The sequence below is a fragment of the Rhinolophus sinicus genome, chromosome 13, assembly GCF_057876585.1.
Source record: "Rhinolophus sinicus isolate RSI-liver-muscle chromosome 13, RSI-T2T, whole genome shotgun sequence".
NCBI lineage: Eukaryota > Metazoa > Chordata > Mammalia > Chiroptera > Rhinolophidae > Rhinolophus > Rhinolophus sinicus.
In genome coordinates, this window is record NC_142513.1 from 3630641 (window position 1) to 3655748 (window position 25108).

The window sequence follows — 25108 nt, forward strand, 5'->3', positions numbered from 1 at the left end:
TCCTTCCAGCTCCCATGAGTGTTTAAGTTGACTTGCCTCAAACCAAGATCAAAGAACGGGATGGAGATACTATTCCTCCGATTTGTATAAATCAGCCAGACAAACCATGGTCTCGACAACTATGGATGTTTCTGCAGTTGGAGGTAACTTGTTAAGAAAACATGTCAGGCACCGCAAAAACCCGAGTGCCTCCTTGGGAAAAAAACTTCCAGAAGAATTGATCACTGGCTGCCTGACTTGACCCTAACTATTTCTGAAGCCATAATTGAGAAGGCCCGAAGGTGCACTTTTCACATATTCTCAACCTTTCAGAATGGGTTTGAGTGATCATTTTTAACACAAATACCTTATATGTTTGTAGAGTTTTCAGATGGTCACAAACATTTTCTTGTTTCAACTTCATAACAACATTAGGAGGTGACTGAGGGCAGCAAAGATCTCAGCCATCCTGCTGATATGAAATGGAGGCTCAAAAAAGTCAAGGGTCTCGTCCAAGGTCAACCAGACACACGGCAGACAAAATGAGACTAAGCGGGGGTTTATCCCCAGCCTCAGCCTCTCTCTGTCTGCAGATTCCCTTCCCATTTTTTTTGCCAGTGTTTACTGAGTGCTTTCTCTATGCCCAGTACAGGGCTGCATACTTCCACTCTCTCTTGCTCTCTTTAAATATTTCCTGACCTACACATTTTCTTTTGCCCTAAGACATGCTTCCATGGTGGGAGTTTTGGCAGAAGCTACTTCAGAGAATTGCATCAGAGCTTCCTACATACACACACACACACACACACACACACACACACACACACACACACACATCAGCTAGAGTCCAGGAGGGTTGAGAATCACACAGAAAAATACCAACTTATTTCTCATCTGTGTACATCTGCAACTGCATGCAACCATACTATGAAGATGGCCTTCAGATTGATGAAAATTAATAACCACCATTTATTGAGCACATAAAATGAGCCAAGCCCCATGCCAACTGCTTTCTATATACTAGCTCTTTCAATCCTCTGCAGTAGATCACCTTTGATCCCCATTATACAACAGAGAAAATGAAAACTGAGACTCAACGTGGTCCCGTCCCCTTCCCAAGGTCAGGTGGAGGGCATGAGATGGAACGCTGCTTCTAAAGCTTTTGTCCCTAACCCAGTGTTTCCCTAGATCACACCTTCACCTATCACTTCCCCATTTTTGCCATTTCACCTACCACCTGTCTATTCTTTGTGTCACATTATTGACTTATTATTTAAAGGAAACATTTTTACTGAAAAAAAAAATGCTTTTAAAAGAAATCAGACAGCTTCAGAGGTAGAAAGCTGGAAAGAGCATCACTCCCATCCTTACTACTAAAACCAAAAACCAAGCCAGACATTTGAAATTTTGCAACTTTTCATTACTCCAGCAGAGCACTGAGGTTGCTGGGCAACCAACTAATCTGAAATCTAAGGAAAGATAGGCGCCTCCAAGGAGAGACAGGACTGGAGCACTTGCTTACCTGGGGAAGGAGCCACTGGACAGTGGTAGAATAAAAAATAAGCTAAAATGCTTAACAAATTGCTAAAGGTTGAATGTGGGCTAGTGAGATAATATAGGACTTCTGGGAGCCACAGACACAAGAGGAATTCATTTTATACACAGGTCTGTTTCCAAGGCTGAACTGGTGCTCACAGCAAGATAAGAAAAGGTGGGGTGAGATTCTGAGAAAGCCCCCTCCCAGGGTAGGCCTGGAGGAGGGAACAGCAGCCACCAGGGTCTTTCTCTTCTATCTCCCTAAAACTTCTAGAGGAAGGGCAATAAAGCCTAGTACCCTTAGGACACTGGTGAAAAACAATGAAGCAACAACAACAAAACCCACCTCTATTCCTGGGGTAGGGTGACATGGGCAGGAAGACATCGTGAGCCCAGACCTGTATCTGGAGGTTGGAGAGGGTCACACAGAACCCGGCTGAGATTGAGGCATATACAGAACAACAGAGAACATTCCCCACCCCCACCCCCACCAGGCAAGCCAGCATGGAGCAATAGGTAACAGCATCTACTGTTGGGTGAGGGGCAAGAGTGTGGAGAGAGACCCTCTCTCTGGCAAAGTGCAAAGGAAGACGTGAAGCTGAGGTGGAGTAGACATTGAGAAAATCCTCTAGCAAACCAGCTCCCCACCAAAACGCAACCTAACACAAAAGGGTTTTGAAACTAGTGGTGTACTAAGGGTGACTATAGCAACAACAAAAACTAAACCCCGATGAACGCCTAAGTAGATTGACTCAACTCCCCATACTAAAGGCCAGGCAGAAATCAAGGCATGCTCCATTTCCAGACATAAAAACAATTTACCTCAGTCTCTATTGTCCTACACAAGATGTCTGACTTTCAATAAAAAACGTGAAGCATTCAAAGAAGTGAGAAAAAAGCAACACACTGTCAAGAGACAAAAGAATCAACAAAATCAGACTCAGATATGATACAGATGTTGGAATTGTCAGACAAGAATTTAAAATAACTGTGGTAAGTACGTTGAAGACTCTAGTGGAAATAAGGAGTTGAAACTGTAAGAAAAAATCAAATTAAAATGCTGGAAATAAAAACCACAGAAACAAAGATAAAGAATGATTTTGACAGACTCACTAGTCAACTTAACACAGGTAATTACAAGCTTGAAGACGGGTCAATAGAAATTACTCAAACTGAAACTCACAGAGGAGGAGTTTAAAAAAAAGCAGAGCATCCAAGAATTGTGGGACAATAACAAACGTTCTAACATAAATGTAACTGGAATCCCAGAAGGAGAAGAATGAATGAGGCAGAAAAATATTTAAAGAAATAATGACCTAACTGAAATTTATAATAATCTCCACCCAAGTACCCAAGGAATATTCACCAAGACAAGCCATATGCAGGGCCCTGAAACCAATGGCAATACTTAAAATAAAGAATTAAAATAACTGAAATTATACAAAAAATATTTCCCAAAACTAACACCAGAGATCAAACCACAGATCCGAGAAACTCATAGAACGCCAACCAGGGTAAATGAAACAGAAACAAACGTATCATATCCAAACTGCTGAAAACTAATGGCAAGCAGAAAAGCAAAGGTAGGCAGAAGGGGAAAAAAACGCTTCACATACAGAGGAACAAAAATAAGAATTACATCAGACTTCTCATCAGACCCTACCTACGCAAGCCAAAAGCAATGGGAATGACAGCTTTAGAGTGATAAAAGAAAACAAACTATCAACCCAAATTTATCCCACCTGTGGGCCACATACAGCCTGCTGCCTATTTTTATAAATAAAGTTGTATTAAATGTATAAAACTCATTTATTTATTGTTTATGGCTGCTCTCACACTAGAATGGTAGAGTCAAGACATTGTGACAAAAACCATATGGCCTGCAAAACCTAAAGTATTTTTTATCTGACTCTTTACCAAAAAATGTTTCCCAATTTCTGCTTAAAGGATAACTGACTTTCAAAAAAGTAGTAGCAAGCAATTGCATGCTTATAGCATATATGCAAAAAATAAAATATAGACACCAATGGCACAAAGCATTGGAGGGAAGAATCATTAGCATACTCTTGTAAGTTTCCTAGACTAGACATAAAGCAATGTCATATTATTTGAAGTTAGAATTTTAAATTAAAAATTCATATTGTAAAACCTAGGGTAACCACTAAAATTTTTAAAAGATATGTATAAATAGTAAGCCAATAATGAAGATAAAATAGAATCATAAATAGAAGGGTGGAAATAATAAAGATAAGAGTAGAAAGTACTGGAATTGAGAACAGAAAAATAAAAGAGAACATAAATGAAACTCAAAGCTGCTTCTCTGAAAAAAAAATAAAGCCAATACCCTGTAACTAAGTTAACCAACAGAAAAAGAGAATAACACAAATTATCAATATCAGGAATGAAAGATTGGACATTACATTGCAAAGATAAAAAGATAAGGGAATATTACAATCAACTCTATGCCCCCAAATTTGACACCTTAGATGAAATAGAAATTCCTTAAAAGACACAAACTGCCAAAAGTCACTCAATAAAAAAATAACCCGAATAATCCTTTATCTATTAAAGAAATTAAATGTATAGTTAAAACCTTCAAAAAAAACTCCAGGCCCAGATGGTTTTAATGGTGAATTCTAACAAATACTTAAGAAATAATACCAACTTTATACATATTCTTCTGGAATACAAAAGAGGAAGGAACACTTCCCAACCCACTTTATGAGACCAGCGTTACCCTGATACCAAAATTAGACAAAGACATTGCAACAAAAGAAAATTACAGACCAATAACCTTCATGAATATAGATCAAACCCTTAACACAGTACAAGCAAATCAAACCCAACAATATATATGAAAAGGATAAAATTCATCACAGACAAGTGGGGTTTATCCCAGGAATGCAAGGCTAGTTCAACATCCAAAAATCAACCAATGTAATCCACCATATCAGCAGACTACAGAAAAATCACAAGATGCAGGAAAAGCATTTGAGTAACACACATCCATGATAAAAACTCTCAGAAAACAGGGACTAATGGGCACCTAACCTGATAAAGGGCATCTACAAAACACCTCATACATAATGGTGAAAAACTGAATATTTTACCCCTGAGATCAAGAACAAGGCAAGGATATTGGCCCTCGTCACTCTTACTCAATTTTGTACTGGTGCAGTAAGTCAAGGGCAGGGGATGGGGAGGGCATCACATGGGAAAGGAAGAAACAAAACTGTCTATTCATACATTACATGATTATCTACATAAAAACATTCCAAAAAATCTTTTAAAAAAGCTACTAGAACTACAAGTACATCTAATAAAATCACAGGACACAAAGTCTGTACATAAAAATTAATTGTATTTCTATATACTAGCAATGAGCAGCTGGAAATGGAAATATTCTAAGGTCCCATTTACAATAGCCCCAAACGCATATGTACTTAGGTATGAATCTTACAAAAGACATAAACTCTACATGCTGAAAACCAAAAACAGTGATGAAGGAAATCAAAGACCTAAATCAATGGAGAGAGACCCCACGCTGGACAGGAAGACAACATTAAGATGTCAACTCTTCTAAAACCTGTCTATACAGTCAACCCCATTCCAATCAAAACCTGAGCAGGATTTTGGGTAGAAGTCAACAACTCGATTCTAATATGTATATAAAAATGCAAAAGACAAATAACCAAAACAAAAAGAATAGTTAGAATAAAATAATACATTTTAAAGAATAGAATCACGCTCCCTGATTTCCAGACTTACTATGGAGCTGACATAGGCAAGCCAGTGTGCTCTGGGACCACGGGTACACGTACGGATCCATGGAACAGCATAGAAGGTCCAGAAATAAACCGACACTGTAGGGTCAATCACTTCCAACAAAGTTACCAAGAGAATTAAATGGAGAAAGTGTCAGATGGTCTCCTCACTGAGCTGCCCTGCCCCCCGCCTGGAGCGTGGACACTTCGTAGCCCCTTCCTCTAGGCCTGGACATCCTGCTACCCACAAGGCGAGAACACAGCACTGCCTGGCAGCGTCCTGGCCTTCGCTCTTCGTCAGGAAATCTGCACTTTCTCTGCGGGCTTTTGGAGTCAGAAACCTTCAGAGACTCAGAGGACCAGCCTCTCCCGGCACAACTGCCACCTGGAGCTCTCATCTGGCTCTGAGAAAAGCCCAAACCTTCACTCCATTCCCACCACGGGCCCTTCCCACCCCTCCCGACAAGTGCTGCTGAATGAGTCTACGCCGCTGGTCTTCCTGGGTCTGCTGTTCTGCTTCTTGCAGTTTTCCATAATAGGAATGTATTTTATGTTGGAATTAGAAAAAAGAGAGGGAAGAAGCCTGCACCCCAGGAAACAGGAGGTTGGTAGGGTATCAGTCTTTTAAGATAAAAGACCATGCTTTGCACTTGTCACCTCCCTCTGATACACAGGGGATGGTTTTTGGATGAACAACCTGAGTCCAGAGGGGGAGACAAGGTCTTGCAGAGGTCATACCAGTAGTCGGTGGTTTGGCTGGGACTCCAGACTCCTACCGTGTTTCCCCGAAAATAAGATCTAGCCAGACCATCAGCTCTAATGCATCTTTTGGAGCAAAAATTAACATAAGACCTGGTCTTATTTTAAAATATTTTAAAATAAGACCGGGTGTTATATAACATAATGTAAGACCAGGTCTTATATTAATTGTTCCTCCAAAAGATGCATTAGAGCTGATGGTCCGGCTGGGTCTTATTTTGGGGGAAACACGGTAATATCCTGCCTCCCCCTCATTGTCATCGAAAGCCAGCATTTTCCAGCGGTACTTTGGGCCAAGCTCCAGGCCTGTGGCTCTACACCCATCTTCCCATTTACTCAGAAAAGCCATCGGAGACCAATGAGTGAGGTCCAACAAGCCAGCATCTCACCCTTGGGATGGGGTGCTGCCTCCACCAGCAGAGGCCCATGGCCCTGCCGTCCCCAACTTGCCCGCACTAAGGAGAGCTCCCTCCAGGGGTCGCTGTTCCCTATGTTCCCCTCCCCAGCACCACGAAATTGTTTGTAGTGTTCAGAGAGCTGAGCCCCCACCACACACTCTACTTCTCAATAAACCTCGAAGCCCTGCACAAAGCAGGAACCTGCGGATTTAGGTGGGATGCTGGAGCGGGTCACCCAGTGCCACCTTGGGGACCAGCTTCTAAGAAAGGGCCCGCTGGCCCTAGGCGCCTGCAGCGGGCCAATCTTAGCACCTCGTTGCCCACCAGCTTCCCCTCCATGACCAGGCCTGCGGTCTGGGCCATGTCGCCCCAGAAACCCTTGCTGGCCCCCTCTCGCTGTAGACAGCAGGCCACAAATGGGAGAAAAGGCACAGGAAGAACAGGTGGCTCACCCCATCTCTGTCACCAGAGGCGCCTTGTCATTCACTGGCTCGTGGTCCTCCACCTCCAGCTGCGTCTGTAAGGAGGACCGAGTCACTGGGCACAGTCTCGCTCACATCCCAGGCCTTTGGTGGGCTATCTGGTTGTAGTTTAACTTGTTTGCTGAAAGTAATGGCATGTTTCTTAATTTCCTGGAGCTTTGGAGAAACAGGCCAGGGGGAAAAAAAAAAGGAAAAAAAAGGGCCTCCAATTCATTTTCTCTCCAATTCACACATGAAAGAGGAACCGGCACGGCTGCCTGCGGTTGATAAATGTGAGTGGCTGAAATCAAAGCTCCCTTCCCCGCCTCCTCTGCCCCCCCCCCCCCCCCCCAGTTCCAAGAGATGGCTGCACGGTTCCCAGGAGACTTGGAAGCCTGCTCCTCTCAACAGGTTTCAGTACATGTACCCTGCCAGCCACAAACGCACAAGCAAACCTCAGCCTCATCAAACCCAAGTGTTTGCAATATCTGTTAACCCTTCTTCTGAGGGGCACTTTGCACCATCACCACGGCCCCCAGTCACATTTGCCTCGGCCTGGAAGAATTGGGACATTCTGCAGTACAGTCTATAAATTCCATTTTTAAGCTAGCATGAGCCAAGTATAACAGCTAGCTGTCCAGACCTGTTTAAAAAGGATAAACCCCAGCTAAGCACATAAATAACACCCCACTGCTTTTATCATATAAACATGGCCAGAGAGCCAAATGCAGTAAGAGCCTAAACACAGGTTCCCATTGTTATCTCATTAAGCCCTTTAAATATGTAGGAAAGAAAAAGGCTGCCCATCTTGGGTCTGATTTAAAGGGAACAGACTATCAGGGAACAGATTAGAGTTAATTAACGGCATGAACTCTGAAACCACCAGCTGGGAGGCTCCCAACAGAATCCACACCTGTCATGGATGAGATTTCAGAAACCCTAAGTGGACCCTGACGTGTGCCCCCCACACACACATCCCAATGCTGAAAGCCTGGGTGCCTAATCTGTAACTCCCGAATATGGATCAAGAGATAAACCCCCACCCGTGAGACAGAAAGTCGGTGGACTCCAAGCAGAAACTGTGTCAAGGTCTCCTGCGGACGCTCCGGAAATTGCCAGGGGTTCCAGGCCGCAAGGCGAGACTGCTAAGTTGCTTCTGGCAAGTTGGAAGGAGCTTATCAATTATTCATGCAAGTGGATAAACAGGGATTTTATCTTGTAGCATGAATCAAGAGATAAAAATTCCATTTCAAGAGGGAGGGTGCAGACTAAACCCTGAATGTTAATTGTAAACTGAAAAAAGAAGAAGAAAAGGGAAAGAAAAAACAAGTCAAGTCTTCAGCTTGGGTTGTGCCGTAAGCACTTCTGAGCTCTCCCTGCCCCCAGATTTCTGTTTGTTCATCTTGAATGTAGCTCGTCTGTTCCCTGGACAATGGACCAAACCTCTTCTATGGACGGAATGAACCAGCCATATAACCCCACTTGGCAGCTGATGGAGGGGGCACCTTTGAATGGATTTTTAAACCCCCAAACAACACCACCGTTAAAATATTTCTATTTAAAATCAATTTGCTGCTTCCAGACTGAAATTGGAAGCAGAGGAAAGTTTATAATCAGCTGCCTAACATGGCAAAAGGCTCAAACCAAATAACACAGAAGGCAAATCCAACTTGCAGGATATTTGGGCCAAAGAAAGACTATGACTTTGCTTTCTGTCTTCCTGTCTCCCCTCCCCCGATGGCCTTGCACCTGACAATTTCCAAAAGGCTGGTTAATTAGCCCAAAAAGACAAACTTGGGGGATTACTGATTTATTTACGTTATTAAATTTGTAAATGATTTACATTATTAAATTATTTACATTCACATTATTAAATTTGGCCCCAGATTGGAAACAATACATACAAGTGGAGAAAAAGTACATCCCAATGTCAGCGGGGCTTGTCCTCGGGAGGTAGCACTTGGCGTGACTTTCATTTTTATTCTTCCTCCTTTGTGTTTTCCAAATAGTATATCAGGAGTACTGTTCATTTTATAATGGGAGGGAAATCATAAACCATGTGCTTTTTAAATGTTATGTTACGAGCATATACTGATTTTTATAATGGGGGGATAACCATAACCCTTATTGTTTTAAAAAAAAACAAACAATAGTCTGAAGCCACGCCATGTCCCCCAACTTTTCTTTTTTTCTTTTCCTCCTCCAATGAAAGCCCCGCAAGGCAAAGGAATAATCACGATAGCCTTGCCCTTTCCTGCCACCCAGCTGGCGGTTGGGAGAGGGGCCGATGGCTATGGAAAGGTGACATGCTGCTCTGAGCAGATCTTTTGCAAACACTCCCGGGTCTGAGAGGACAGGAGCTGGGGCAGCCAGCCCTTCGGCCCAGGCAGAGAGACATGGAGGGGAACAAAGGAGTCAGGAATTCCAACTCTAGTGACCCCCAACCTCCCCTCCCTGGGCTTCGGTTTCCCGTATTCAGGAAGGGGAGTCAGGGGTCACCTGTCCCTGTTGCTCATCTTACTCTGGACCACAAATGTTCTTCCCTGTCTCCTTCCCCTGAGGAGGCCCCCAAAGACCCATTTGAAAGTGAGTGAACTAGATGACTTCCTAAAATCCTCCCAGTTCCAACACCCTGCAGTACGGAGCCCAATACGGGGTCTTGGGCACACAGGAGCCACGCGTCTCTGTGTTCTGAGGACTCATCCACGAAAACGGCAATGGCCGCCCTCTCAGCAAGGACACACCACCCCAGGCCCCACGCTGCCAGCTTTATTTGCGTCACCTCCCAGGATCCTCCCTCAAGCCTCTCAGGAGTCTTGCTTTTCAGATGAGCAAAAAGGCTCAGAGAAGTGGCCCGAAGTGACATACCTCAGGAGTGACGGCACCAAGACATGACCACGTCCGATGCCCAAAGCCTTTCTTCTCCCCTGGGTCGGGCAGCCTCTCCACGACCCCTGCGTCAACACAGTGAATTGTCTTGCTTTTCAAGTGCCACGGACTGAACCCATCCATGCTTTCTGCAGTCTGCCTGTGAACCCTTGTGTGTCTAAATAGCCCCAAACTGCCCATCAACTTGTGAACAGAGGTAACTGACTGTCTGGGTGGTGTATAGACGGAGCTACTGGTACCAAGACAGCATTGCTTCCGGTCCTTCCACAGCCAACCATGAGCAACCCTGGCATTGGTTAGAGAGGCTGGGCTGGGCTGGTGACCCAGAGATTTAAAAAGAAAACCAACCCAGGCAAGTGAGCCTGGAGACATAACAAGTGTTTGTTCTTCACTCAGCGGATAGTTTAAGCACCCAACTACCACGCTGGGCTCTGTGGCTTCTCACAGGGGATCCATGACCCCCACCTTTGTCGAGTGTCCTTGAGTGCAGGGACAATGAGGTATCTACACAATTGGGGACTGGCAATCCAAGGGTGAGTTAATACATTAATCAATTATTACTAATAATTTAATGTGAGGATAAAAACAACAAGCCACTTAGCTTGGGCACTACCCGGAACAATTGTGACAACTGCAATGCTAGTCATTCCACCTATTCACTCATCTACCCATCTATCCATCCATCATCCATCCACCATCCATCCATCATCCATCCATCCATCATCCATCCATCCATCCATCACCCATCCATCCATCCATATATCCATCCATCCATCCATCCATCCATCCATCCATCCATCCATCCATCATCCATCCATCCATCACCCATCCATCCATCCATCCATCATCCATCCATCCATCCATCCAGCATCCATCCATCCAGCCAGCATCCATCCATTTATCTATCCATTTATCCATCCATCCATCCATCCATCATCCATCTATCCATTCACCCACCCACCCATCGACCCACTCATTCACCCATCATCCACCCAAAACATGTTCTTCAAACACCTATGTGCCAGGTGCTGGCTTAAGTCCTCCAATTCCCTGCACCCCACCCCATCACAGCCTGTTGGAGCAAGAAGACTGCGACAGTTGTGAGGACTGGTGGGGGCAGTTCTTGGCAGCCCAGGGCATTTTCACACCCTGCCTCCCCCAGGGGCAGGTAGATGAGAAGCCATTCAGGATGCAGGCAGTTTAGAGTCAGGCTGAGGATCCAGACTTTCAAGCCCCAGGTTCTCATCCAGACGCCATCATACATCAGCTGTGTGACCTTTCACTTCTCTCCAGCCAGTCTCAGGGCCTGAGAAGGCCGGATTCTGCACCCGATGCCCACTTCTGTCTTCTTAACCCTACATCGTGCCACAGGCATCATCCCCATTTTACAGAGAGAGAAACTGAGACCCAGAGTGCGTTGCAGGGCCAGGACTAGGGTGGACAAATGGGGCATCCAGAGATCAAAAGGGAAGGGGTGCTCACTTTCAGGTACCCACCCTGCACCTGCCTGAGCCTGAGCGTGAGCAGCCCTGGGCGCCTTGCCTTAGCCCCGGCCCTGGTGAGTTGCTAAGTGTTAGCGTTAAGACTCGAGGTCAAGTCTTTTGATGCGGCGCCAGTGCTCTCATGCTGTATAGTTTGTTCATTCACTCGTTCATTCAGCAAATATGCAGTGACCCCAGGACACACAAGGAACGTGCTAGGTACAGGGATGCACTAGTACAAAGGGGGGCAATTATTAGAGGGGACAGATGAGTGTCAGGAAGGCAGGAACACGGGTCCCCTGCCTCAGTTTCTCCATCTGTACCATGGGGTGATAGGGAGGATGTGGTCAACTCCGGGCCTGGCCAGCAGGACGCTGTGCAGGCAGGAATGGTCCCAATGGCCCAACACACTCTGGCCTGTCCCTGACTTCATCCAGAGCGACCTCACCCACCATTCCCAACAGGGAAGCCAGCCTGGATGTTTATTTGGTTATTAGGTAACCAGGCGGGGGAACCATTTCTTTGATCAGACACCCCTGATAACTAGCAAAGGAAACAGAGCATTTTATAGCACGAGTTGGTGGGGCGATCTTATCCTCCCATGGTGTTTTTAACAGGGAGGAGAACGAGGAGGGGGGTGTCTGATGGGGAGGGGAGGGAGAGGCTCTTCTCTGCATCACCCACCCCTGGACTTTGATCGTGGAGGAGAGGTGGGGTGGGAGATAAACGCAGAGCGTGGAAGGCTGGCCGCCCCTCTCCCACCACAGACATCGTCTGGCTCCTGGCCACCTCCCTCACCCTGGCTGTGCATGGCCCTAGGAAAGCAGACCCTGTGCCCGCTCCCCTGCTGCTCTGACCACCTGGGGAGGGCCCTGTGGTTAACAACCCAGAAAAGCCCAGCTCTGGAGGCCAAGATGCAACAGGGCCCATGAACATGAGTCACGGCCAGCAGAGTCAGGACTCCAGAAAGAATGCTTCTCCTCCAAACAACCTATAATCACTACCATTTCAAATGTTCGGTACGTAAGAAGGGGGTCAGGAACAGAGCGCATACCGCCCTGTCTCTAGCAAAATGCAAGGTCTGGATAACGTAACGTTTTTCTTTAAAAACAAATACACATTTGAAGCCAATAAATAAGTTTTAGCTTGGGTTCCTTCTTTCTCTTTTGTTTGATTTTAAACAAAAGTGACTAGAGGAGAGTCTTGTTCACATATGACTTGTTCATTTTCTTTGCTTTTTTGTATTCTTTTGAAGTAAAATCTGCATTGCCTTGGAACAGGTAGCGTATCTGCCCTACGTTTCCATTCTCTCACCTATAGGAGGAAGAGCTGCCCCAGGCGGCCTGAATACCCTCACCAGCTTCTCCCACTTTCCGCTAGTGTGAGGACCGGTGGGGTGGGTCCCACCTGTACCCTCTCAGTCTCAACTGCAGGTTTTAGCTGAGGCTTAGGTAGCACTTTGCAAGCGTGTTCCCCTGTCACTCCTAAACCTCTCCAAAGAAAGACTGTTATTATAGAATAGACTTTCTCATTCAGATCTTCAGATTCAGAACGGAGCAGACAGCACTGTGAGACCTGGTACCCCATGGAGACGCAGAACATTGTAGTTAGAAGTAAGGACTTGGGAGTTCTGCCACCTTCCCGCTGTGTGGCCTTGGGCCAGTGGCCAAACCTCTCTGAGCTCAGTTTCCCAGTTCTGTAAGATGGAACTACGTCTCATCAGGTTGTTCGCCTATAAAGTATATGCATGTCCATTATCTGGTCCACAACACATCCTCAATAATTATCATCATTTCTCTTCTTAGTAACTCAATATAGCAATCAATCCATGAGCACCGGACTTTGTGGGGATTTTCCTACTTCCAAGAGCAGTACAAGTTCCAAAAGCACCGAATTATGACCGTACTTGGGGCAGCAATGCAGCACCCACACACACACCAAAGCATTAATACCCAAACCCTCGCCAGTGGCCTGGGACTTCAAGACGTCCACATTCAGCACAGAAGTCCCGACCATATAGCCTCAGTCATGGACAGAACAGCATGCAGTGTTTAAAACTATCTGTAATTGTGAATTTGGTATAATTGCCACGAATAATCACAGTGATGCAATTATAAACAATCACCCACACAACTCTCCTCCTGCCCATAAAAGTTACCCCTTTCCAAAGAACATAATAGGTGGCGTGGGGCCACCGTCTGCCGGAGGAGCTAGTCCCCATCTCAGTTTCAGCAAGGCCACCTCACATCTCATGCTGTTCTCAGCAATCCACAGAGACCAGAAAAAATGTCATTTTCAGGAAGGGAATTGATTGCTTCTCTCACATCGCCATTTGTGTAAGATCACGCTGTGGCCTCATCCTGCAATTTCTGCTCTTCTCTGTCTCCTCTGGAGCAGAGGAGCAGCACGGACAGCCCCGGGAGCCCCGGCTGGGGGTGGGAGTTATTGGAAGGTCTCTTGTAGCCCCTGGGAGCCTCACCCAGCTCCTGGTAAGGAATCAAAAGGTGGGGTTCTGTCTCCTGAACCCCAGAGGCGAGCAGTTCACAGACATGGACAGATGGGTCTATAATCACATCAGAGGACAGGCCGGTGGCTTGGATCTGCACCCTAGGCACAGACCTGTCCCCAAGTCCCCAAGCCTTCCCCAAGGGGACAATCTCCGTCTCTCTCTCCTCTTACTGTCTCTCTTCCTCCCTCTTTCTCATTCCCTTTTTTCTTTCCCGTTCCCTTCCTCTTGTGTGTTCTGGGCACAGATCTGTCCCCAAGTCTCCAAGCCCTTCCCAAAAGGACAACCTTCACCTCTGTCTCCTCTCCCCCTTTCTCTTTCCTTTCCCCTCTTTCTCTCCCCCTCCCGCTTTTTACTTTCTCTTTCCTTTTTTCTTTTTCTTTCCATCTCTTCTCTCTGTGTTCTATTCTCTCTCTCTCTCTCTCTCTCTCTCTCTCTCTCTCTCTCTCTCTCTCTCTCTCTCTCTGTTAATAGCAACACAATGAAAACAGACATGGAGATCTACACATCTTCAGCCCCCATCCCCGCCCCCACAGCTTTACTTCAGTTATCCAGAAGATCCAGGCAGGTAGGAACAATCCCAGTGATTCTTTCTTTCCCTCCTTCACTCATAAATCCAGTAACTTGTGAAGGCCCTCCTTTCAGATGTGCACCACCTTTCTGCAAGCCTCTCCTGACACTGGGGTGCTGCCTGGGGAGGCCCAGGGCCTGGGATGGGGGCAGGGGGTGACCAGTTTGGGGGCATCCAGTCTGTCCCCGCCCCTCCTCCTCCTCCCAGCTGCCTCGCCTCTGAACTGCCACCCTAAACTGACTCATTCAGATGGAAATTGGGGGGGGGGGCAGGAGGAGGAGTTGGGGAGGGAGGGTGAGGGGAGCCCGCTCTGGTCGGCTCCACACTATTTGCCTAGATGCTCTTTGGAGCCCAGAGGAGCTAATTACAGAGAGCAGCTGCTGGCTGCTGGGCGCCCCAAGTTGGCCACTTTCACAGCGTTCCCAGGGCTCCAAGTTTCTCCACTTTTTTCCCCCCAAGAGTATCTGGAAGGCCCGAATAGAAACTTCCGGGGTGCGGGGACCCAGCGAGGCATAGAAGAGCTTCCTCACTCCCAACCGCCCCCCTTGTCGTTCCAGGTACCAGCCTGGTTAGGGGTGGACTTTGGCGAGAGGAGCGCACCGCTCTGGCTTGACCAGGACAAGAACTGAGCGAGGCCTCCTTGCTCACTGCGAAGACTTTGGGGGAGGCGAGGGGCAGGGTACGGAGGGGGGTCGCCTAGGGGGTCTGAATGGCAGAAGGAGCTGCGCCAGAGGGCTGGGCGCACTTCGCTAGCGTGCGCGCAACGCCGGGGGCTGTCTCCACCTCTTCTGGCAAGTTGGACCTATGAGTGCGCAGCTCAACTTACAACTATCAACAGCCGGGAGGGTGAGCGCGTGTGACCGCCAAGGGGGGCGCAGGACCCTTGCAACTTCTACGCAGGACCCCAGCCGGGCCGCCAGCGTCCGCTGCTGCCCGAGAGCCCGGCGCCTGCTCCTCCCCTCCACGCACCGTGGAGGCGTCCCGGGGCCATCCTGCCAGCCCCGACGGGATGCCCGCAGCCATGCTCCCCTACGCTTGCGTCCTGGTACTTTTGGGAGGTAGGTGACACCGTTCCCCCACCGGCTCGATGCCTGAGGTCGGAAGGAGGGAGCTCGCCATCTGACGTCCCCCGAGGGTCCTTGGGCACTGCTGCACGGGCCCTGTGCACCGGGTTGGTGATGCTGCGTCCTGAGCGCCCTTCTCCAGCCTCACCTGGCCGGCACCTGCCGCACCGCCAGGCTCCTCCTGGGCCCTGCGCGAGGGACCCGCGTCACGGTGCCAAGTGCGCACCCCTCCGTTCTGCGTGTGCCTGGGGCCTGACCTCCAGGCGCTGAAAGTAGCGCCTGGAGATGGGCTCCAGGGGGACAGGGACCTCCAACCTGAGGAGGATCCCAGGCCTATTGAGACCTCCATAGCCACTCAGACCAGGGCTGCAGGGTCTGGCCTTACCCACCGAATCCTGTACCTGTGGGTGCTCCGGCCGTGTGTCCTGCAGCAGAGCTGAAGCAGAATTTAGGGGAGGCTGCAGTGATGCTGAGCCCAGGCAGCTGCCCAGCAAGCCTGACAGGAGGGTGGGGGATGAGGGTTGGAGGGGTTGGGTGCTGGCCCAGGGACCCCAGGACCCCAGGTAGAGGAGACAGTGCCTTTTCCAGGACTAACTGCTGTCCCATTGGCTCTTCTTAGAGGGTGGGAATGCGCAAAACTCTACAAATGCCAACTGATCACAGTGTGCCACCACTGGCAAAAATGACAATAACCACCACCATCGTGGAGGTGTGCCCAGCCCCAGACTCACCCCAAGCACCCTCACGTTGTGGAAGGTTAAGAGTTCTTGCCCTAGCGTCAGACCACCTGGCTCAGAAGCCCAGGTTAGCTTCGTATCAACCTGTGTGGCCTGGGGCAGGCACAGCCATCAGCTCTTAGCCTCTACTTTCTCATCTGTCAAATGGGCTCACAAACCCCTCACATCTGTCTAGAATTAGTGTGAGGAGCACAAGAAGGTGTTCAGAGGGAGCGCTTAGCATGCTGCCTGGCACCAAAGAAGTATACGGCCAATGGCAGCCAAGTGCCAGGGCCATCAGTCTACAGTAAGACGTGCTGTGCAGCTCTCACCGGGCATTCTCTACCCCATTTACAGGCAAAGAGCAGAGTCAGGGCTGCCTCCAGGAGCTCCTCAATCACAGTCTTCTTCCGAACCCCAAATTTGTAAACACGGTATTTGGAGAAGAGATGAAAGGGGTCTGAAGGAAGGTCAAGGGGGGGGGTTAGCAGTTTGAAGAGTTGCAGACACATCCATCAAAAGGGTACATTCACCACAGGACTGGCGGTGAGAGGTCACATGGCTACCCATGGCAGAGGAGTCCTCCATCAATGCAAACATGGGCCAACACAGCCCTGTTGGTTGGGTGGGGAGGGCAGGGAAAGTAGGAGTGGAAGGGGGCGCTAAGGGGATGGCGGAGAGGAGAATGTACAGCCGCCCTTTAGGACCTGAGGTGGGAAGGGGCGAGGCAGGAACGGTGCATCTTTCCGCTCTCCTCCACCTCCTCCCCAAGCTGTTCCATCCCATGGCAATGGAGCAGTCCAGAGCAGTAGGACAGATTACCCCAGAGACCTGCAGTCTTGGTCGCAGCGCAGGACTATTGTCCTTGGCAGACCCTGGGCTTCTCGTCATGCCAATAAAATCATTGGACGTTTACATCGCAGATTGCTCTGGGGGACTCTGGCTGCTTCGCTCCTTGGCGACCTTTCGCCACGGCAAGTCAGACCGATTTCACAGGAGAGAAGCCAGGAGCATGGCATGGGCCTGAGGCACGTGGGGGAGCCCACCAGCTGGCCCCCGAGGCAGACACAGATGCTAGAGAGGATGGTGACCTGTTCCCGCTGCCTTTGCCATTCGCTGTCCTAGGCCAGGGACCCTTTTCCACTGGACACTTTTTTCGAAAGTCCTTTTCACCACTGGCTGCACCACTAGGCAACAAGATCCTTTTGCTTTTAGTGAAAGGAAGCATCCCAGTTAATCCTCAGAAACTTACATAATTTGGGTACCTGAGCCGAGGCATGCCTGAACTTCATGTCTCTAGTTTCCAGAAACTTTGTGAAGGGCACACCAATGTCCCCACCACGTGAATTCACACTGAGTACACACACACACACACACACACACACACACACACACACACCAGGCTTTCTCAACCTCAGCACCATTGACTTTGTTTCCAGATCTTTCTCTGTTGTGTGGGCGTCCCGTGCACTGTAGGATGTTTACAGCATCCCTGGCCTTCTATCTACTCCATGTCAAGGTCAACACCTCCTCAGTTATGACAACCAGAAAGGTCTCTGGACAAATGTGCCAAATGTGCCCTGGGGGCAACACGGCCCCTCGTTCAGAACCACTGGTGTGGATACATCAAACTCAAGTGGTAGCTTTTCTGATGAATCTGTCCAAGTCACAGGGTCGAACGGATTTTATTATTCTTGCTCTGAGCAATCAGGAAAGCAAAGGCACAGTGGGGTCTCAAGAAAAACAAAGCAGCTTAGGTAGTTTCTAATTTGGACGTTGATTTTCCCTATTTGCTCTCCCTCCCTCTTGTCTCTGCGAACGTCCTCTTGTTGGATGACAGAACTGGGCTGTGGCTGAGCGTGGTTAGTCACCACAGCAGCCAACCTTCCTCAGATCCCTGGAATGCCAGATGTGTCCTGGGCCGGTTCTCCAGCTCCCAGCTCTGGTTCGCTCCACAGCAATTTCTGGCTTTTAAAAATCTCCTTACTCAACAAGTTATGCTTGAGGGGGAAAATGAGAAACCACAGCTCCTTTTTTCCCCTCATTTTTGGGGGTCTTATTTCAGTCCTGCTTTTATCTCTAACCATATACTTTGCGATGGCAAGTTATCATTGAGATTAACCAGAACGAAATCACAGGCTACTCCATAATAAATGAGTTGTTGATGTGGGGCTCCGCTTCGAAACTGAGAATAAAAACTGGGGAGAAAATTAAGTACACTGGTCCGAAAATCAAATGTGAATAGAGATGGGTAATTGCATTAGTTATTTAAAACAAAGGAAATTACCAACAGAAACCGCATCTGTCCTCGCAGACGGCTCATCGTGGCCAGCTGTTTCACTTATCTTCTGACTGAGGCTGTAATCTCCAAATTTGAAATTACCAGCTCAAGGCAAATACAGCAGCTTTCTTGATTTCAAAACCATCTGGATGGCGAACCAGTTAGAAGCTACTCATGAAGAAATATTTGTGCGACGTATGGGAAGTTAACTATGTTAACGAAAGCTTTTAAGCCAGAATGAGCCTCTGATAAAACTTCCAAGATATGGTGCTTCACCACCAAAATCAGTCTGGAAAATGAAGATCGATGGCCTACTGCAGAGGAAGGGAGGCCACTGAAATCAATTTGAACTTGAGGGCAACTAAGCTTAGCTAGGGGGACTCTCGGGAAGAAACTAAATTCTGAGGTCGGTGCAGGGGGAGGCCATGAGTTGTGGCCAGGAGGTTGGTGTGGTCGCTCCTTAAACCAGCACGGGTTTCAGGAAGCTTTGTGCAAAGCCAGCTTCCAGTCTTCCTTGGATATTCAGAGAGTTTTCAAAAGACTTCGATGCCGGAAACTGTCTGAGACCTCGGAAGCGGAATGCTCAACAGAAGTGGGAGGAAACACTATGTCCCGGGGAATGTCAGACCTTCCAGCTGAAGGGGCACCCAGTGGTCCAGTGCGCGCTGAGACAGCCGGGGGCGCCCTCTGTGCGCCCCGAGGTCGGCTGGGCTTGGCTGGATCTAACACATGTTTTCTGGACTGCAGAGAGCTGGAGAGCAACATCTTAGGAACTGGACAGACCTGGGTCCCACCCTAGCTTTGTCACCTTCCCGTTCTGTCACCTGGACCCGTTCAGCCTATGTCCCCATCAGTGAACTGGGAATGGTAATAGCTCTGGCCTCAAGGGGTGCTAACGGGTTAAGTGAGATCCCGCATAGTCAGTATGTGACATCAAGAGCCCAGTGAACCCTCCGCGCTGTTACCGCAAAGTCCCAGACCTTGACTTAAACTCTCCAGGCTTGGAGAAGAAAAAGGCAGTGCCCTGCTCTCAGCCAGCCACCCACTCCGCTTGAGTTTGGGCAAGCCATGGGTGTGTGTCTCCTGCGGGTGGCTGCTGCGTTTCCTCCCCCCCCCCCCCCGTGTTCTGTGTCCTCAAGAGTACTATGACTATTGTCATGATACAACAGCAGTGACTAAATTAATCGTTGTTCCTGTGCAGTGAGCCAGGCTACATCTCATACACAGTCTCCTGTCATCCTCCCTGGGCCCCGCTGTGGCTGCTGTCATCATCGGTGTCCTTGTCTATGAAATGAGAATGAGGACAGCACTCACGACAGGGGCCGAAGGAGGTTGGGAAAAGGAAGAATTGTCTGGCAGAGAGGGGGCCTCAACTGAGTTTCAACTCACCGAACGTGTACTGGGTGCCTTGCTATGTGTGTGCCACTTACCGGAACAAGATATTGAAGACAGAGGAATGGATAAGGCAGCTCCCTGCCCTCCTGGAAGTCAAGGTCAAATGGGACAATTAAACGAGCGATGAAGGACAAGTGTAACGGGTGCGATATGCAGTAGGTCCAGGGGCATTAGCATGGGTTGGGAGGTTAAGGAAGGCCTCCCTAAAAAGGTGCCATGCAAGCTGATGCTTGGAAAAGGAAAAAGAAGAGGACTATCCACGGAGAGGGAGTAGCATGTGCCAATGCCTGGATGCGACAGAACACAGTGATGAGTTCAGAGGCCAGAGAGAAAGCCAGTGGGGCGGCGAGAAAAAGGGGAGGACAAAGCGGGAAGAGGTCAGAGGGTGGCAGGAGCTCAATCGGGAAGGCCACAGTGGCCTCAGGAAGGAGTGTGACTTTGTGTCAAGGGCAATGGAGGGCCCCCGAAGGGTATTCAGCAGGGGACAGGTAGTGAATCCCCCATCACTGGAGGCATCCAAGAATCGACTGGATGATGTGGTGGGTAGCTGGGAGTTGCCTGGATTTGCTTTTAGCCCTGAAAGTCTCTGATTCTTAGTAGGAGCTCCACCAACTCCGAGTGCCAAGATACATCCTTTCAACTATCATTTTAGTCCCCCCCAAATTCAGTGCCTAGTGGCATCCATGATGTCCGACAGGCCGGGCTCAGCATGGCACCAGCTCAGCACTTGAGCAGGTCCTGCTACGATCCCCATCTTCCCGCACCCTGGGCGGAGGAGCAGGGCGGACGCACGGCCCCTCCCCAGCCCCCTCCGCTAGGTCACCACAGCACCGGCTCCTTTGTCCTCATTTCGTCTCCCCACCATCAACACCCAAATCAAAGTGAGGCTATCCACCACTTTCAGGGGGCATTTTTGAGATTTAAAATGCATCTGTCAAGATGTAGACTGGAAGAAAATCCACCACCTAGAGTCACTCACGACCTATGGGACTTGTCCCAGCCAGACCCTCATCCCCACAGACACACGCTCTTCCTCCTCAGAGAAGACAGTGGCCACCAGCCACCATGTCCCAGTCACACTGAAGTCTATGGGCCTGCTCATCAAGCCACCCTCCTTTCCACCACAGCCTCCTGACACACACATGCTGTTCCTTTGGCTTAGAACACTGTTCCCTGCCCCCAGGCTCCCCTTCACCTGTAAATTAGGGTGTAAATTCCTAATAGCGGAATTGCTGTGGCAAAATGTGAGTGTTAAGTTCTTTCACTAGCCTTCCTTCCAGGGGGGTTCACCAGCCGACTCCCCACAGTTAGCCTGTGCGAGCGCTGGCTTCCCTCATCCTTGTCCAATCCTTATCATTCCTTGAAAATCTTGCCAGTCGTGATGCTTGGTTGTTGAGACTAACATTCCTTTAATTGTGAGCAAAGAGGAATGGCTATTGGCATTTTGGGGGACCCCTCGTATTGGTTTTCCTATGAGCTGTCTGGTCTTTCCCTTTGCACATTGTTCTATTGGACTTGTTTTCAAAAAATCTTTTCTCCTATTGATTTGTTAGTGCTCTTCATATAGAGAAAAGTAGCTGTCTCCCGTCTATGTGGCAGTTTTTCCTAGTTTGCTGCTTGTTCACCCAGCCTTCCTGAAAGATAATGTACTGTTCCTTGCCTCTCACGTTTCCTCCATTGAAGCATGTGCAGTGAGACACAAGCGAGGGGCCTTTTTCCCCAGAGGGGAGACTAGATGGCTAGGTTGTCTCACCATAAGTGACCCCGTGTAGGAGGGGGTGAGAGAGAGAGAGAGAGACTGACTTTCCTTGGAGACAGAGACACAGCTCAAGCACTTGCTAAGTGTGTTACACACATGACCTCACTAGGTTCTTGTCACCTCCCTAAGCACGGCCTCATTTCGCAGAGGACAGAAGCAACAGCGTGCACTCAAGCCCATGTAGCCCAGGGGCTGCGATTTGTGGGCCACGGAGCTTCATGCCTCAACTGGCCGTGCGAAACTTCAGCTCAAAGTTCAGGCAAGGGCCTCCTTGGCCTGCGGCCTGTTTGAAAGGACCAGGGTTTAGAGCAAAGTCTGGGCACCAGGAGATACACACACGCTGAGGCATGTGGGCTGACAGTTTACGTAAGGAGACCCAGAGCAGAAGATCACAGAGCAGAGACCACAGGCATGCTAATGAGAACAGCATTTTAAATCCCCAATTAAATGCGAATCTGAGAGCTGCTGAAGAGCGAAGTGTCCATCTGCAAAGACTGCAGCGTGGGCTGGGCTCTGGAATTCAATTTCCCACATTCGAATTCCAGCTGCTCCACTGACTTCTAATGACTGAATTCCTCTGTGCCTCAGTTTCCTCCTTTGCCAAATAATGTCTATTCCACGGGCTTGCTGTGAGGACTAGGTGAGACTGCCCGTGTGAAAAGCTTAGCGCAGTGCCAGGAACAGAGCAGGGGCTTTGTAGATGTCACATCGTTATTAAGGTGACAGGACACTCCCTGCAGGTTTCAACTCAGGACCAAGCTATGCTGCTTCTTAAGGGAGGCTGCAAAGCATTCTGGGACATTGGGAGCACAGCTGGGGAGGAAGGGTCAGAAATGGCAGCTAGACAGGGTCAGAGGAGAACGGGGGCACAGAGGAAGAGAAAGGAGTTGGAAGCCCAAGTTTCTGCTTCCAAAGGCATGAGGGGGTTTGGGTTGCCTCCGCCTGGTGGTGTATCGAAGGGCCCGCTTTGGTGGGTGTTTCTGGGAAGTGGAGATTCAAGAAGTTATGTGATCAACCTACAGTTGGGAGGTGATGGGACAGGGCCAAGCCGTATCCAGGGACCCAGGGAGGGAGGCAAGGAGGCCAAAATCTAAATACCCAACATTAGGCAATGATTTAAATAAATTTTGAAGGAATTATGCACCCACAAAAAATTATGTATCAAAAAAATGTTGAATGATATGAGATGATATTTTTGACATAATGTTAGAAACACAGTATATATATATGTTTGATCTTAATTATGTTTTCATTGGGGGGCATTCTTATTTAAAATGAGAAAACTAGAAGAAAACATAAGAAATGAGTGGTTGTCTCTGGGAGGTGGGATTATCGGTGATTTCTCTCTTTATCTTTATATGTTTTCTTCTGTATTTCCTATAGAATCAGTTCCATCTGGGGCTGGGGGTCCCAAGGGGAGGGATTGGGTTTGCAATCTCCCAGACTTGCAACCCCCAAGGTTTACTAGAGCCTCAGCAGGAGAGGCTGGTTATAGAAGTGAATGGAGGCTGGGGCTTGTGAAACCTGACCTGGCTATGGGTTTGGGTCCTGGTGTCAGAAGAGGGATCACCCCAAATGGCACCAGAGGTCCTGGGCAGCAGAGATGCTCTTAGGCAGGGTAGTGTTCCTGGGTGTTGATCTGGGGCACAGCAGGGTCCCCACCATACCATCCAGACATTTAGACAGCATCCTGTGCCCTCCCTGCTGCAAGGAGAAGGAGATGCCAAAGGTGCCCTGTCTCCAGTCAGGTGGACGGGGCTTCAGAATGGGGAACTGGAGTCCTAATAGGGTGACTGAGGCCAGACCACAGCTACGGATGGATCCGTATCGTCAATAGCTCATGTCCACTGAGAACCTGCTCTTGTTAAGCACATCGGGGCATTACATTATTTCTTCACACCTGCCTTGTGATTGGGGTACTGCTGCTATCGCCATTTGACACCTGAGGAAATGGAGGCCACTGGGCTAGGATGCTGGGAAAGGGGCAGAGGTCTGGCAAGACCACAGCCCGATGGGCTCCTGGTTGCTCAGGAGTCATCCAGAACATGCGAGATACTGAACTCAGTAAGCCCAGAACTCATGCGTCCCTGGTGGCCCTGAGGCACTAACCGTCTCTCTGCATGGTCAGCCCAAGGGCCGGGGGACACTGCTCACCACAGAGAGGATCCAGGGAAGGTGGGGTCCTTTACCAACGCCAGCAACATCTATTGTGCTACTTGTCGGTCCCATGAGCAGTGGAGCCTGTGCCCTGAGGATTCCCTGGCCCCCTCTTCTGCTTGAAGCAAAGCTGCAGTAGACAAGTACTGGTTTGCCTGCCTAGGTTCCATGTCTCCTTCTCCTGCTAGCAGCAAAATTTTCCTCACTGACTCTAATCCTGGAGGACTTGTCAATCATGGGTCCTCTCCTCCACCTTGGGGCTTATCAAGCTGAGCAAATAGGATCTGGATCTGGAATCTCGTGCAATCACCAAAAGCTAAAATGCATCATGACCACGGATGGGGGGTGGGGAGGGCTGGAAAAATTGCAGAGTAGTTCCCACAAACTGGATTCCCAGAGCGTCCCTTAGTTCAGTGAGCACCCTTGCCCTTTCATGGAATCCCTTTTTAGCTTCCATGAGTCCGACGTGGTTTCTGTTGCTTGCAACCAAAGCACCTAACCAACATGCCTGCAACATCCGTTTTTGAGACCCTGCTTTCTGAGTAGTTAGCTGAATAGCGTACATGCTTTGGTCCCCACTGTTAGCTAACCCCAGAGTTCAATGTGCATTACAAAATCTGAGCTGCCCTCCACATGCCTCAATATTAAATTATGCAGAAAAGAGGAAGAAAAGCAATAGCTCACACCCAACCCCACTCTTTCCCAAAAATATGCGTAAAAACAGAGAGCAAGACATGAATGTATTTAGCTTGGAATTACCACTGACCGCAGCAAAACAAAATTACTTGTTCTTTGAAATATACAATTAGAGTTGTTTTAACATGTGTTTTTGGTGGTTGGGTGTGGTTTCTAGATAGTTTGAAACTTAAGTCTACCGTTTGGCCCATAAGCTTTAACCAAATTCTGATGGGCTACAATTTCCTAACAGCAACCCAGTTACTGAAATGAAAACCAACTTGCCGGTGAGTGAGAGTGCCTGGGCTTTCATAACGATCGATGTTTGGACTTATTTTTTCTTCTATGGCCTTACAATGCTTTTGCATTTTCACTGGCCTTTTGCAGAGATTCCATTTAAAGCTACCATTGAAATCTTAGAGAAGGTAATAGCCTCGTGATTGAGTGACTAGGCCTTTTCCTGGTAAACCCCACCCCAAGCTTTCAGGGACTGTACATGCCTGCATGGGGCAATTCAGAGACACATGCATTTCTGTCAGTGACGGTGGCTAGGGGCAGCCCGACTTCCGGGAAGTTAGAGTTCCAGGTTACATGTAAAGAGCTAAGTCCATTTCCAGCCAGGGCATTCATTATTGCTGCTGACGGGTGCTGGGGAAGAGAGGTTAGGACCCCGGTTCTCCAGAATCCTATAAGCGCTTCAATGAGGACAGAGAATCA

At 48.7% G+C, this 25108-nt stretch overlaps 1 protein-coding gene and 1 long non-coding RNA gene across 2 annotated transcripts in view; one reads left to right on the forward strand and one right to left on the reverse strand.

The window, feature by feature from the left end:
* Positions 1-25108, reverse strand: part of LOC141568216 (uncharacterized) — a 61463-nt gene that overhangs the window by 36000 nt on the left and 355 nt on the right. The window lies entirely within an intron of this gene.
* Positions 15064-25108, forward strand: part of APCDD1L (APC down-regulated 1 like) — a 46219-nt gene continuing 36174 nt past the window's right edge. The window contains exon 1 of the mRNA XM_019748558.3: positions 15064-15402. Within this exon, the coding sequence (XP_019604117.3) occupies positions 15354-15402 (49 nt within the window). The 5' untranslated portion in view covers positions 15064-15353. The remainder of the gene's footprint in view (positions 15403-25108) is intronic.